General features: G+C 34.8%; 3 protein-coding genes across 5 annotated transcripts; 2 read left to right on the top strand and 1 right to left on the bottom strand.

Annotated features, from left to right (window-relative positions):
* The first annotated feature begins 664 nt into the window (after positions 1-664).
* On the top strand, positions 665-4,837 carry LOC106430278 (lipoxygenase 3, chloroplastic). Its single transcript, XM_013871043.3, has 8 exons — positions 665-1,176; positions 1,357-1,637; positions 1,873-2,110; positions 2,208-2,537; positions 2,929-3,122; positions 3,224-3,525; positions 3,612-3,878; positions 3,994-4,837. Exons 1-8 carry the CDS (start codon positions 786-788, stop codon positions 4,748-4,750), a joined length of 2,760 nt encoding a protein of 919 aa, XP_013726497.2. The 5' UTR covers positions 665-785; the 3' UTR covers positions 4,751-4,837.
* A 414-nt stretch (positions 4,838-5,251) lies between these two features.
* On the bottom strand, positions 5,252-8,323 carry LOC106430279 (transcription initiation factor TFIID subunit 12b). Its single transcript, XM_013871044.3, is given in 9 exon segments — positions 5,252-5,608; positions 5,691-5,726; positions 5,809-5,870; positions 5,962-6,040; positions 6,130-6,204; positions 6,304-6,804; positions 7,254-7,448; positions 7,702-8,097; positions 8,099-8,323. Coding segments are annotated over 9 exon segments (1,587 nt in total). The 5' UTR covers positions 8,153-8,323; the 3' UTR covers positions 5,252-5,419.
* Positions 8,263-9,383, top strand: LOC125591277 (protein ELF4-LIKE 4-like). Of its 3 annotated transcripts, none has more exons than XM_048765182.1 (2): positions 8,263-8,391; positions 8,846-9,383. In XM_048765182.1, exon 2 carries the CDS (start codon positions 8,884-8,886, stop codon positions 9,220-9,222), a length of 339 nt encoding a protein of 112 aa, XP_048621139.1. In that variant the 5' UTR covers positions 8,263-8,391; positions 8,846-8,883; the 3' UTR covers positions 9,223-9,383. The 3 variants fall into 3 exon arrangements, with proteins under 3 accessions (XP_048621139.1, XP_048621140.1, XP_048621142.1); XM_048765183.1 differs by lacking the exon at positions 8,263-8,391 and adding an exon at positions 8,402-8,714; XM_048765185.1 differs by lacking the exon at positions 8,263-8,391 and adding an exon at positions 8,402-8,763.
* The last annotated feature ends 7,028 nt before the right edge of the window (positions 9,384-16,411 follow it).

Genomic DNA, 16,411 nt, shown 5'->3' with positions numbered 1-16,411 from the left:
CATATGCTATCTTTCTTAAATTAGTGTTTTAGATTCACAACACTTTCACATACAAAGTACATGGAATATACTTTAGTCTTCATTCTCCAACTATCATACTAAAAAGTGAAAGCATGCCCTCTCTACAGTCTCTTATCCAATCATATTCTAAAATTTTAATTAACATGTTGTAAATTGGAGAAGTGGTGAATCTATATCGGTCAAAAACAGCGGTACAAACACCTCTGAATATACCATTTTCAATACCACTACTTATGACTATTTTTGTGTCAAGTAATTAGCTCTTCACCGGAACAGAAGTGTACTATAAGCTAGGTAAATACAACGTATTGTTCATTCAGAATAATTGTGTGTACTCTCTTATCTCATAACATAAGTATTTTCTAATATTTAAAAGAAATACATTTATTCATGAGAAGTATATCATAAGAATTTTCTCAAAAAAGTATATCATAAGAAAGAGACTTAACATCACAAAGACTAATTACTTTGAAAACTAGCATGTTGACAAAAAGAAAGAAGAGTGAACATAATTAAGAATTCACATTTTGTAAAAGGAAAAGGAAAAAACATGGCTACTGCGTAGACGGTAGTCCAATTAACAAAAAAACGTGTGGACGGCAATGAGATCCTTCTATCTCTATATATCTCTCTCACTTGCCGATTATTAGTAACCAGAACGTACACCAACTAATAAACTTTCAACTTCTTCTTGTTTGCCAACATTATACTACAAAACAACTCAAGATTCATTCCATTTAATACTAACTGATTACATCATCGTTATGGCCTTAGCTAAAGAGTTAATGGGTTATCCTCTGACCTCCAAAAGGCCCATACTTGTTTGGTCGGCGTCGCATTTCAAGAAGAGGACACAGCCAACACAATTCTCGATCAAGCCTTTTGATCGGAGACCAAGAACGTCCAAATCCGGGGTCGTTGCGGCCATCAGTGAAGATTTGGTCAAAACGCTACGTTTCAACACAACCACCGGTGACAGAAAGAGCGAGGAGGAGGAGAAAGCGGCGGTGAAATTCAAGGTGAGAGCTGTGGTTACGGTGAGGAACAAGAACAAGGAGGATTTTAAGGAGACTCTTGTTAAGCATTTAGATGCTTTTGGTGATAAGATCGGTCGAAACGTTGTCTTGGAGCTTGTTAGCACCGAACTTGATCCAAGTAAGTCGCTTTAGTAACTCGGTTGAAAAACAGAACATGATAAAATATTTCTAAAAATGGAAACTTTCTATTTGGGCATTACTAAAATCATGTAAGATAAAATGGGTTATCTCAAAATTTCTTTATTTGAGATGGGTTTTCGAATACTAAGATAAATATCAAATCTTTTAACTCGAACAGAAACGAATATGCCGAAGAAAAGCAATGCGGCAGTTTTAAAGGACTGGTCAAAGAAGTCGAAAACCAAGGCGGAGAGGGTTCATTACACGGCGGAGTTCACGGTGGACGCAGCATTTGGCTCACCGGGAGCCATCACCGTCATGAATAAACACCAGAAAGAATTCTTTCTAGAGAGCATCACCATCGAAGGTTTCGCACTTGGTCCTGTTCACTTTCCATGCAATTCTTGGGTTCAGTCCCAAAAGGATCACCCAGAGAAACGAATCTTTTTCACTAATCAGGTAATTAATTTAAAATATCTAAGTGATACAGTTATTTACTTAAATAGTTAAATTACTCATGGTCCCAAGCCATTAACTCACGTCATTTTCGATCTCCCGCAAAATCTTATTCAATATTCATGTCTGGTGGGGTCAATATAATAACTATATAAACCCATCGGCCAAATTCTAATAACTATATGTAATTATGTTGTTACAAATGATTGAAAACTAACATTATGTAAATGGTGTGCAGCCGTTTTTGCCGAGTGAGACACCTGATGGATTGAAAAAATTGAGGGAGAGAGAGTTGAAGAATCTACGAGGAGATGGGAGTGGAGTGAGGAAGTTATCAGACAGAATCTATGACTTTGATGTCTACAACGATCTTGGAAATCCCGACAAGTCATCAGAACTCTCTCGCCCCAAGCTCGGCGGCAAAGAGATTCCTTACCCTAGACGATGTCGTACCGGTCGCCATCCAACTGATACCGGTACAATTCATAACAAAACATGTTATACATATTTTGAATATAATATGTAATTAATGAATCTCTAATAGTATGTGATTTTTATATGCATTGTTGACAGATAAAGAAGCGGAGAGCCGAGTAGAGAAGCCATTACCTATGTACGTACCACGAGATGAGCAATTCGAAGAGACTAAGCAGAAAACTTTCGCAGCAGGGAGGTTAAAAGCGGTCTTACACCACCTAGTTCCCTCGCTGAAAGCCAGCATTTTAGCTGAGGACTTTGCTGACTTTGGCGAGATAGATGGTCTATATAAAGAAGGATTGCTACTCAAGTTAGGGTTTCAAGATGAAATCTTTGACAAGTTCCCTTTGCCCAAGGCCATTGTTAATACACTCCAAGAATCTTCTAAAGGACTCCTCAAATACGACACTCCCAAAATACTATCAAGTAAGCACACTTAATTAATATGATCCTTTGACATCAACTTTTGTTTTTCTTATAGAAAATTGAACTTCTACCATTTACAACCACATATTATTCAAAGAGTTTTAATTTATTACAGTATATTTGATCTTTGATAACTGAGACCCATCATGAATTTTTCATCCCCACCAAAAAGAAAACACTTTAGTTGGAAAGCAAACAGAACCCACTGAAAGAATACAGAAACGATCGACATATGATTCACGTTGTTTTCTTAATTCGTTACAACGTGTCAGTTATATTAGCCTTTGAATAAAAAAGCGCGTTTGCCTTTATTTAATTCATCACCGTAACATGGTTAGTAGTTAGTACAAGTTATTAGTTAATTGATTACAAAAAATTTAAAATGATGCAGAGGATAAAAATGCATGGCTACGAGATGACGAGTTTGCACGTCAAGCCATAGCTGGAATCAATCCAGTCAACATTGAGAGGGTCAGGACTTTCCCACCGGTCAGTAATCTTGACCCCGAAATCTACGGTCCACAACACTCCGCTCTCACTTCCGACCACATCATTGGACATCTCGACGGACTATCCGTACAACAAGTACGTATATACTATTATAACAAATCCACATTGCTTGATTTAGTATGTAACTAAACGTAATTATTTATTAACTAAGTTTTATTTTACTTATTATTTTCCAGGCGTTGGAAGAGAACAGATTGTATATGTTGAATTACCACGACATATTTTTACCGTTCCTAGACCGAATCAATGCGCTAGACGGACGCAAAGCTTATGCTACTCGAACCATATTCTTTTTGACTCGTCTTGGTACACTTAAGCCCATAGCCATTGAGCTTAGCCTCCCTCCCCATGGTCCCAACCACCGGTCCAAACGCGTGGTTACACCTCCTGTCGACGCAACCTCTAATTGGGTATGGCAGCTCGCTAAAGCCCACGTTAGCTCTAACGACGCTGGTGTCCACCAGCTTGTCAATCACTGGTTAATACTTAAAAACATTCAAGTTATTAAACATATACGTTTCAAGTAGTGACTCTAGAGTTATTGATCGTTTTGTTGGTGTGCAGGTTACGAACCCATGCGTGCTTGGAACCGTTTATATTAGCTGCACATAGACAACTGAGCGCTATGCATCCGATATTCAAGCTATTAGACCCGCACATGAGGTACACGTTGGAAATCAATGCATTGGCTAGACAATCGTTGATCAGTGCAGACGGTGTGATTGAAGAAGGCTTCACTGCCGGCTCATACGGCATGGAAATGAGCGCCGCCGCATACAAGAGCAGCTGGCGGTTCGACATGGAAGGCCTCCCTGCCGATCTCATTCGCAGGTACTTTAGCTAGACAAAATAATACTCTTAGATTATTTCAAACACAACACTAAACATTTTCATTGTATATTATATAGTATTTGATTATTTTAAACTGTGTTTTATTTTTTTTCAGAGGAATAGCAGTTCCTGACCCGACAAAACCACATGGAGTTAAACTCCTAATCGAAGACTATCCATACGCCAACGACGGTCTTCTACTCTGGTCGGCTATCCAAACCTGGGTCCGAACCTACGTGGAACGCTACTACCCAAACCCGAACCTAATCAAAACAGACTCGGAGCTCCAATCCTGGTACTCCGAATCAATCAACGTCGGCCACGCCGATCTCCGCGACGCCGAGTGGTGGCCAGAGCTAAACACCGTCGACGACCTCGTCTCCATCCTCACCACACTGAACTGGCTCGCCTCAGCTCAGCACGCTGCTCTCAACTTCGGACAGTACCCGTACGGCGGCTACGTCCCGAACCGTCCTCCGCTGATGCGGCGGTTGATCCCCGACGAGTCGGATCCGGAGTACGCGAGTTTCATCTCTGATCCGGAGAAGTTTTACTTCTCGGCGATGCCGAGTTTGCTGCAGACGTCGAAGTTTATGGCGGTGGTTGATACTCTGTCCACGCATTCGCCGGATGAGGAGTATATCGGGGAGAGACAGCAGCCGTCGATTTGGACGGGAGATGGGGAGATCGTTGATGCGTTTTATGGATTCGCGGCGGAGATCGGACGGATAGAGAAGGAGATTGAGAAAAGGAACTCTGATCCTGACCGTAGAAATAGGTGCGGGGCTGGTGTTTTGCCGTATGAGCTGTTGGTTCCGAGTTCCGAGCCTGGTGTTACTTGCAGAGGTGTACCTAATAGTGTATCGATATAGTTAGGGAATTAAATATAGGGAAACATGTAGAAATTGCTAAAAATAATTTTTGGAAGAAATTAAAATATATTAAATTTATAGTTACATCATCGTAAATTTGTATTTTATAGATGTTTTTTTAACGCGAAGATAGCTTGAAATTTATGTAACTCGAATATTTTAAAAAGTACTTGGACGATGCTTCTTGGATTTTGACCTAACTTGAGTCGCAGGCTATCTTCGCACACGTATAAATCTAGCAATTTTAAGTTGCTGAGAGGAAGATGGATAGATTTGTACCTTTTTAATATGGCAAGTCAAAGAGCCATGACAAAGTTTATTCGTGGGATTTTATTCACCTAACCTGGATGGCTGGATCATAGGAGATCAGTTCATTGGTAGGAACACAGGAACTTAAGTTGGAATGAAGGATTCAAAGAGGCAGAGTCATCAGCTTAGATTTATCAGACCAGAGCCAACGACCTGACCGATCGAGTTGTGCTTAGAAGCTGACGTAGAGAGGACCGCAAAGAGAAGATAAATAGGAGACATGCATTCTTTTGGAAAGCTGTAATAATAAGATCAACTTAAAAAATCTAATCAATTTGCCTATAAGACTAATTATATGAGAATATATACAATTTGACTGACTCCTTATGCCTTCACTCTCTTTATAGATGTGTTGAAAGGTCAACGTTTCGTATGTCGTGACATACGAGGACCCGGTGTCTGCGAAACCAATTGCTCTGAACTGGGAGATGGTCTTAAGAGATGGTTTGCACCATTTGGGTTCACCATCACTTGTCTAATAGTTTCCTTGGAGTTGCTTGCATTCGTCCCCGGTAGTGAGGATTCCACCAAAGCACGCAGCTTTTGACCCTAAAACAAAAAAAAAAAAAGAAACTTGAGAGGTCCACAGACTCTGACTTTACACAGAAATGGTTATAATTTAGCAGCTTACCATTGCAATTCGCTTCTTGTGGAGATCAGTTGGTACCTGCAAAAATAAAATTGTTAACTTGAGATCAATATCTTGGAATCACACAGGTACTATGTTCTTGGAGAGTAAAACCACTTACGTTTTTTGTTTGGTGTTTATTCTGACTTGAGAATCCAGGAACTGTCAACTGCAAGTTTTTCTCTGCATCATTTATAACACCATCGAACAGCAAAATGAGTAACAACAGCAGCTAGTAGTAATCCACACGAAACATAGGTCTAGAAGGACAAACCTAAGTGGAGTAATACATCCTTAGGCTCCAATACGGTTGATTTACGATGCTTAGCCAATCTACATGCAAATGAAGTCACCTGCAATCAAATATTATACAAGTAGATAAGCTAAAGATACTTTTCCACATATATTGGGAAGTTAATAACTAAGGGCATTAGCTTCTGACCGAATCAAGGAAATCATCTGCTAGCTCCAAAAGGAGGTCTTCAACATCAGGATCCAATTTAGCATGTGCATCCACCTAAAAGTCATATGGATGAGACATTATTTTTCTTCATATAGAAAATACAAAGAAGAAATCAATAAAAAAGAAAACCAAAGGATCTAATAGGACAATCACCTGTGAAACCAGATCCTGTAATTTTCTTTTGCCTAGCAGTTGGTTTGTTGCTTCTGGTCCTTGGCTGGACCTAACAACACCTGGTGTTGCTGCACCCGGCTCTGTCGCATCTGGTTGTGAGCCTGTTAAACCAACAGATCTCTGTCCTGCATGACTCCGCATCCTTGGAGACGGCTGTTGGGGATGAGATGGGTTCATCTGAGCCTGGTTCATCTGTGATTGTTGATGTATAATATGTGATATTTGCTGCTGATTCAAAGGCATAGAATTTTGGTGCAGCTGAGCAGAGGGAAATTGCTGCTGTGAGAGTAGAGCCTGTCTTTGACTCGGTTGGAGTCGAAATGATTGTGAATTGGGGCTGTTTATTTCCGAAATTAGCTTCAGCCATTGCCGCTGCTGCGTTAATGAGTTTTGAACCATACCAGCTTGTCCATTTTGGGCCAAACCAGATAGCTGAGCATTGATGAATGCGAGAGAAGGTGTCCTCTGGAAGTTCTGGACCTTCACAAGGGATTGCAGAAAGATTACAGGTAGCTCTTAAGAAGAAACACATACTTAAAAAAGAAGTCAAAGGATCAGGAATTTTCTCTCTGCAACAACATAAATGCATTGCATTCATTCCCCTATGAAAATACAAGTCGAATTTATACATTATTATCTAGTAAACCTGCCAAATTCAAGAATTATTCTAGCCCCATGTAGGTTCTTTAGTAGCCAATTACAGATGTTTGTAAGCCAATATTATTAATTCAAATACCAACATGTATATGAATATTTATTTATTTTTAATCAGGAATGTGCAACAAGAAGCCAAAAGCAGTGAAAGGGTAGAAATCATTTAGTGACATCTAACTATATATCAGCCATAAGGTAACACGTAGTTGACAATTTGAGAGTAAGATCATTTCAGGAAGCTAATAAGATTTTTTTTTTTGTTTACTCATTCATACCTGAGGTAAAGTAAGAAGGTGTTGCTGTGATCTCATTTGTCCCGGGTTGGTTCGGTGCTGAGGATAGAGGGCAGGGTTAGCTCTCATTTGCGACCTCAAGATCAGTGAATCCATCACTCCAATCCCATGTAACTGATGTTCAGAACTTCCTGGATGAAACTGAGAGCCATGGACTAGACCAGATTGTTGCCTCGGCTACAAGGGAAAGCTCATTTGTCTCTCAGAATAATAATAATAATAATAAAAAAAGTGATTTTGTTCACACAAATACGCGAGCACTAAGCATATTAAAAAGAAAAGAAATTGCAATCTACAGGAACCAGAATTAAAAAAAACGAAAGCAAGAACATAAAAAAAGCAACAATTTGACACTCGTTCCCATTGCAGGACAGAAAAAAAAACATACTTTAACATCATGTCTCAACAGAGTAAGGTAAGAAGGTCATACCGAGGAAGGTAACAATGATTGGGATTGGTGAAAATTCATGTGGGCTGCTGCAGCTCCACCGTTAAGCATTGACAAGTGGCCGCTTTGGCCTGACCCACCAACAAAGTCCATCGTCCCGTATATCTCAGCTTGCTGCCTGAAAACGTCGCCGTATTGGCCTTGCTGCTGCTGAATGTGGTTCATGCGAGAAACGGAAGGGGATTGAGCTATGTGGTAATTCGACATTGGTGATTGCTGCATAATAGGCAACTGCTGAATTACACCTTCGGTCGTCGTTGAAACCATCGCCGGAGACGCTGCTGAATTCGAAATCGGAGCTGTCACGTGTCGTTGTCGCTGTTGTTGCGATGAAGACGGTGGAGGTGCGGAGGAAGTAAGGGAAGGCTCCATTGGGTTAAGGAGATTGGAGAGGTCTCGGTGACATAGACGATGAACGAATAGGTTCCGCCATTTAGGGATGGCTGAGGAAGAAATGACGATAGTGTCCTTGATTGATTTTATCTCACGAGTTTTAACTACGTGCCGTTCTGTAGTTTCCCCCTTTCAACAACATGCTGTTCAACGGAACTAAGAATCTTTTTACGGGTCGGGATGGTTCGATCCACATGTCTCTGGCTTCCGCTTCCCTAACACTTTTTTTTTTGAGACAAAAACTCATCGGAGCTTCTTTCGTTCTTTCTGCTTCTGAAGGTAATGAAAACTGGATCGGAGCTCTTTTCAGCTTTTGTCAGATTGTTATATGTTCTTTTGTTTTGTTGCGTGTTTTGAATTTTGTTGAGATTGCGACTATTTTTCTGAATCTGCTTCCACTTGTCAAGCTAATTGATATTTCTGGAACAGCAGCTTTTACTTCTTCTTTTATAGATCCCTTTTTTCCCACTTGGCTCATCAGATCAAACAAAAAGTTCTCCCACTTTATAACAATTCAACGCTTTTTTCTCTCACCTGAATCGTGTTGGGATCTTGTCTTAACTTGAGAAAGTCTGTCCTAATGGAATCAAGACTTTGATCAGGTCATTTGTAGTTGTCATTTTATCTGGTCCAAAAGATGCATCTCTCCATGTAAATTGAGACCCTTTCTTGCCTTTGTTTGTTTATATATATGCCTTTGCATTGGTTCTACTCATGTTATTGCATTTTACAGGAATATAATTTTGATCTTGGTGGCGAAAAAAACCGAACATGGAAGGAGGTGTGATTTCGGGATTTGGAGACAGACACACCAACGTGGATGGGAAAGTGCTGCAGAGTTTCCAGAAGAGCTTTGTGAATGTTCAAGACATTTTGGATCAGAACCGGCTATTGATCAACGAGATCAATCAGAACCACGAGTCCAATCAACCTGAGAACTTGAGTCGAAACGTGGGTCTGATCAAAGAGCTCAACAACAATATCAGAAGAGTAGCTAGCCTTTACGGTGATCTCTCTCATTCTTTCTCAAGATCAGTGGACGCTTCGTCAGATGGTGATTCTAGTGGAACCCTTGGGATAGCTAACCAGAAGAGATTTAGATCCGGTTAGTAATATAACCGAGAACCACCGAAGCTGATTTATATATTCAAAGAATACTCAGAGCTAATTGATTGAGGAGAAAGAAAAGAGGGGTTTTACTACTGTAATATCACTGTTTGAATGATTGTTTTACTACAATATGTTTCACCATGATGATTTTCAGATTAAAAGAGTTCTTATAATTGTTTTTTTTTTTTTTTTGGTTTACATTGAAAACTCCATTTCTTCAACCAAATTGAAGAAACTTGTTGTGAAAGTTTGCACATTTCAGTTTATGATTGTTCTTTCCTCCCTGTGTAGAGCATGTGAGTCAAACTATGTGTAGTTTTTTTAATTCTAAGACGGCACGCTGTTGTAGTTGAAGGGCACAACAAGATTGATGCTGTTGGAATTGATGATGTGTAGCCATATTCCATTGTTATTAGCTGCAACCTACGTACAGGCAAGTTTATTACACTGAAAACAGCATTCTTCTGGTTTGCAAAGATGCCAAATGCTAAAACTCCAGTTCAGTTCTGTTTTAGTTTCCTTGTGCACTCACTGTTTTAGTTTTGCTTGAAACAGCTAAACTTAGACAGGCTACTGGGACAAAATGGCCTTTGTTTTTCTCTGAGCCTCTAAGGCCAGCCACCAGATTTCGATGAGCCTTTTTCATAGATTATATTTTGATTTTTTGACAACTCTTTCCTAAGTTCTTGATATATTCAGGTAAATGTTAAAATGCATCCATATTCCATAGTGAAAAGTATAAACAAACAAGGAGGAACAGAATCGACTCAGATTCCAAGTTAGCTCTCATCAATATCCTTATATATGTAAAAGATACGCAGAAGCTGTTTCTGTTTATATATATAGTTGGTGTATATGTTTCACAGGAACCGTTCCTGAAACAAGACATAAACAGAAACCAACAGGCTGTTGAAACTGATTTGAAAAGAAAAAATCATGGCTCGTTTTCTAGCTTCGCTGGCTCTTGGTCCAGAGATGTCTTCCAGTGACTATCCCTGGTGGGTATAGATCAGTAGTCTGGTCTGAACCAGCACTGCGTCTTGCATCATTGCAATGTGTAAACCTGTACGACAATGAAATTGCTAATCTTAACAATTGTAACTTTTATTGTTCCCCGAGGGTGAATCACCATATCAAAATTTGCTACTTAAGAAAAATATGTACTGTTAGAAGCATAGCTACAAACTATTTTTATTTACCAAGCCATTGAGGTAAGGTAAGGTTAACTAGTGGACACCATGTATATATAAATCTCTTTATATAACTCCACTTCTTGTAAATTACACATTAGCATTATTGTTGCTCTGCCATATCTTTTCAACATAATTCACATTCTTCAAAGTCCACACAATCTTCAGACTTTTGATCGAGTTTCACGCATGTTGAGATAATTTTCTGTAAAAGAAATGATTAAACATGTGCATACGTAGGCACATGGTCTCAAATGAAGTCTTACACTGACTGGCACACATGATCTCAAATGGAGGTTGTTCCAAGTAAAAAAAAAAGGATCAGAAATGACGTCAGTGATGATTACCCAACAGAATACGCAATACATGTGTTAACTATAGAATATGATACTGTGTAGTAATGTAGATACTCGTTCTTTTCAAGATCTCAAATGAAGGTTGACCCGTTTATATTTGTTCAATTTTCTGATGTTTTCATAATCTTGACATCATTATTTACCCTCAGAGATATCAAGATGTGAAATCTTTGATATTATGTATGAAATAGTTAATTTCTCATCTTTCTCTTAGTTAAACATAAACTTTTTCTTCTAAATGTCTTATTTTCGAATATTTGTTTTCCTTTTATATAATTGTAGAATAAATTGAGAAACTATCTAAAAACTGTGTTTTTTTGGGTAAAAAAACTGTGAAATTTTATTACACTTATTGTAATGATTCCAACGTAAATCACACACGACGAAAGAAAGAAGAAAAAACACAAACGAAAAGCAAGCTGCAAGCACGTCGCAATAATTCAAGTCAACAATACGTCCATTTGTTTTAAACTTTGGCGTTGGAAAGTAAAAGAGAAGAGAGTGACAGAGAGACTTTAAGATAAGCAACATACCAAAAACCAAACACATCCTTTTGTTTTGTCTCTGTTAGGTTTGTCTTAATGCTTCTTTTTTCTTTTGATAATTTGTCTTAACGCTCTTGTTGTGTCAATGTGATGGTTTTTTGCTTTGTGCATGTTTTTTGGATATTTGAACATTCCCGTCACAATCAAACTAAACAAAGTCAACAATTAATTGTCACCATTATCTCACATTTATTCTAAAGTAAATCCTAATGATGACTGCGGTTAGTGAAACAATATTTTCCCAACTTGACATGTCCAACAAATTGAATTTAGATCATCAGAAGGCTTCTCTTTAAGTAGATACTCCCTCCGTATCAGTTTAATTGATTTTTAAAAATTTTGATTTTGTTTCAAAATAAATGATGTTCTCATAATCCTATGTGAAATTTAATGTCATTTGAAAATTTTGACCAATTATAAAATACTGCATTTTTTATTGCTTAAATTAGTTTTATTTAATGTTATTTTATGTAACCAAAGTCAATTACATAAAAATTTGTATTTTTTTAATATTTGTGCAAAAACCTTAAACATCTCTTAAAACGATACAAGAGCAGTAATATAAAATTCAAATCTATCACATCATTTACAGTTATTTTAGCACTCCAAGTGCATTATTATGAAAGTTTTTTTTTGCTTAAATGTATTACGACATTTCATACACATATATATTTATTTTTAATAATTTCTTAAATGTTTCTTTTTGTAAGTGGGGAAATAATTTAAAATCTAATAATTAATACTCTTCTGTTTCATATTTAGTGTCATTGTAAAAAAAATTTCATTACAAAATCAATGTCGTTTTCAACATTCATTGCAAAATTTATTAATTTTATTTAATAATTTAATTTTCTTTTATTTAAAATATGGTTAGGTGTACATATAATTATGTTTTTATATAGAAAATATACAAAATTATTTGTTTTTTAATCTGTGTGCAAACTCAAAATGACATTTAAAATGAAAAAGAATGAGTAGTATACGATTGAAATCTTACAAGTCTTCGAAACTTCATTAATAATTTAAATATGGATGTCTCTTTGTTTTTTTTCACCTTGATCCTAATGCGACGTACCCATATAAATTTTGAAATGAAAACACGTATTCAATTAAATATATCGAACTACAAATTGAACAGAAAATGCCATAATAAATGGTTAATAGTTATGGGACGCCTCTATGTGGGTCATGCTACCATCTCCTCCCACGTTTAAAATCTGGCCGTACGATTTCTTAACGACTCCCAATCTATACGAAAAAGTAGGATATTAGGCGAAAGAAGAATCCATCGTTATTACAACGGGTTTTCTGAATCATATGTGCATCTTATCTTATGATCTATCTAAATCTAGTACTACACTAATACAGTATTTGTAGTTATATAGTGTTTACTTGTTACTTACACTAACAAATTAAAACGAGTGCTACTTAGTTTCCTTTAAAAGGATCATAAGAGATAACGTTAAGTGTATATATATATATGCTATGTATATTCATTGATTTCGTTCATACTTACTATATGTATCTCTTATATATTAAAAAAGCATTACAACATTCTAGCTTTGACATGTGTCATCGCTAGAATGCTCTAAAAGTTTCTAGAAAAAATATGTTGATCCACTAAACATGTATTATATATTTTTTATTAAACTAATCATAAAATTAATTAATAATTTAGAACTAATATTTTTCATTATTTATTTAAATAAAAGTTACAAAATTACCAATAGTGAATAAAATTTATATTTGACAATTAATGATTTAGTGATTAAGATTTGATAAAAAAAATTCTTTAGTGATATAATTAGTTCGACAATTGTATGGAAATTACATATGTCGATGCCATCGACACAAACACAAATGTTGTTTTTGAAGTTTTTTCTTTGTTAAACTCATTTTCAACTTTTTGGTTGTATTTATTTAATTTCTCCAATAATTATGGAGATGGTGCCCATGTAGGATAGAAAAATCAACCAATCAGAGAACCCAAAGTTGCCACATCATCTCATTTATTTTTTCGTAAAAAATGAAAAAACAATGCGAAGGAAAGAATCGAACCCGGGTTAGAATGTCATAAATATATGACAGTTACCACTAAGCCATTGAAACTCTCTTGGACACATATAGAAGAATCACTAAGTATGTAATCACAAACTCTTATGTACAGTTACAATAATATAAATTCAACTTTCAAGACTCCGATACTTTGTTTTGTAAAAAAAAAAAAGTAAGTGACTAAGCTAATATATTATTTGAAAGTGTGAGAACATTGACAAATATGAAAAGCATAGATTTTTGTTTCCGTGACAAAGTTAAGAATTTTGTAAAAGTAAGTTTAACATAAAAAATTTCGTGACAAATATGAAAAAGCATAGATTTTTGTACAATTTTGACAAAACAACTCAAAACATAGTTCTCTAATGTCTTAACAAAATATTATTTAAGGATGCAATAATTAAATATATCAATTCAATAAATTTTGTAATTTATAGATAAAACAAAAACACAACAAATTTTGAAACATTTGTTTAACCTATCGATTTCTTTTTATGAGAATCCAACTAAACAAGATAAACAAACAATTAGATTTACAAATATTTAATTACCATTTTATTCAATTACGATTAATTTCAAATTGTAATAATGTATGTTTTTGAAGTTACAAAAAATAATGTTCTTTCTTTATTACACTAGCATTATATATAGATTCTATATACAAAAATAAATATAATATAACAACATAAGCTTGTTTTCCCCGATTCATATGAAAACTTTTTAAGTTATCCAAAACAAATTAATTAAATCAATCAAATTGTTAGAATACAGCAAATTAATATATAATTTTATTTTAAATTAAATTATTTGAAAAGTGTATTTTCATTAAAAACAAAATAATAAATAAGTAAAACTGATTTGATGGTAATTTTTATGACATATATATATCAATTATATGAAAGAAATAGAAGCTTAATTTGGAAAAAATCTTAAATACAAAGAACTCTAAAAATTAACAAAAAAACTAATAAAAATTAAACTATGATATCACTTGAAAGCTTCTTAGACAATATTAATAAAATATTTAAGCGATTATTAGACAAATTTGATTTTTTTTTGCCAGCCAAAAGTTTATTATTAATTAGCATCAGTTATTTCAAGATGTTTAAGAAATGATGGACAAAAAAATAGGATGTACATAAATGATATATGAACTATGAATAGTACTTTGTAAAACTGACTTAGATAACACATCTGCACATTCATTTCCAGTTCTTTTTGATGTCTAAATTCAATTTTTCAGAGCAGTTATTCAACAAAGATATCGTATGAGATATTGTTTTGATATTCGGATTTATTTTTTGACTGTTAAGAAGATTGATAACTGTAAAAATGTCTCCTTCGAATATGATATGTCTATAACCGAATCCCCAACATGAGAGAAGTTTGTTTAAAAAGTAAATAATTTCATTTTTCTTATATTATATAATAAATATATATTATTTACTGATAATATAAAATATAGTTATTCATCTATCATAAATATCTATGCAAATATGTGAATCAAGTACAACAATCAAACAACATAATGGTTTCCACAAAGAAAATTTTTAAAATATATTTATGTTATGTAGTTTTATTTTATATTCTTTAAATAATGTAATACAATATTATATATTATTTTTATAGAACTGAGAAATACATATAATATCTTATCCGCGCGTGGGACGGTTTAAAAAATCTAGTATACATAATCTTTGCAACTGTGTTCACCTATTGAACAATGGATTGATGAAAACGATGAATTTTAATGGTTCCAATATACTGCTAAAACCAGTAGATGTAAATTTTTTTTTTTTTTTTTTGATAACTCTGGTATCTGGGCAGCCACATTCCTAACTATCCACCGAAAGGGGTCCAGCGCCTCAACAGAATGGATGTTAAATCCGTTGTGGCCAAGGCTCGAACTCGGGTGGCGGACGGTACAGTTGTACCTCCTTTACCACCAAGCTACGAGCGCTTGGTTTAGATGTAAACTTAAGTTTACCAATTCTTCTAATAGATGCCATATTATATAGTACTGTATAGAAAAGTAGGGAGAAGAATAAGTAAAATAGTGCAAAGTAGGTCAACATTGTGCACGGGAAAAGAAAGTACATAGTGTTGGGCGAAACACTCGATAAAGGTCCATAGAATCATGGAGGGTGATCCCATGTGATTATCCTTGCAACCTAATTTTACTTTTATATAAATATCTATATATATATCTGATTAGTTTAGTTAAAAAAAAAAACTAACCACTCTTTATTAGTTGTAAATAACCATTTATTTTGATATATACGATTAGTTTAGTTCAAAAAAAAACTAATCACTCTTTATTAGTTATAAATAGCCATTTATTTTGATATATACTGGTATACAAATTAATGATCATCCATTCTGTTTTATTTGTAAGCAACAAAAGTTGACATGATTTTAAAATATTATATATATGTTCACGATTTTTCTGCCATTTGTCTTGTATATTTTTTCAAACATTTTTTTATATATTCAAGGTAAAAAATTTTAATTTCTTTTTCAAAAAAAAAATATTTAATTTAAAACATTTTTGGATAAAAGATAGAGAGAGTAGAAACATGATTAGGATTACTAATATTTTTTGAGCCATGCTTGATTTGGCAAGTGGCAGTCTTTTTAACTGTTTCTTCATTCAATTTGTCCATGCATTTGCTGTTTGGATGTCACACCAGACACTGTCATGTCTCCATCTATCGTCATACTTTCATATAATTCCATAAAAGAAAAAATATATTCGGGACCAGAAAGAAAGAAGACCATCATATATTTAGTTATAAAAGTGTATAGATGTGCGCATAAACATTCAAAAAATGACATTCAAATCAATTATCTGATTTTCAAATTTAAATTTTTTTGGAAAAATTATTTTTTTAGGCAAAAAAATAGTAATTATGTATTTTTAAACTAATCTCATATATTTTATGCTCCATTAAGCTAATTATTTTCAAAATGACAATAATACTTTAATTTTAATTATAAATTCAAAATTACAATTAACAAAACAATTGGTAAATATTAAAATATA

The sequence above is a fragment of the Brassica napus genome, chromosome C8, assembly GCF_020379485.1.
Source record: "Brassica napus cultivar Da-Ae chromosome C8, Da-Ae, whole genome shotgun sequence".
In the NCBI taxonomy this organism is placed as follows: domain Eukaryota; kingdom Viridiplantae; phylum Streptophyta; class Magnoliopsida; order Brassicales; family Brassicaceae; genus Brassica; species Brassica napus.
This window is presented reverse-complemented; position numbering and strand designations above follow the sequence as displayed.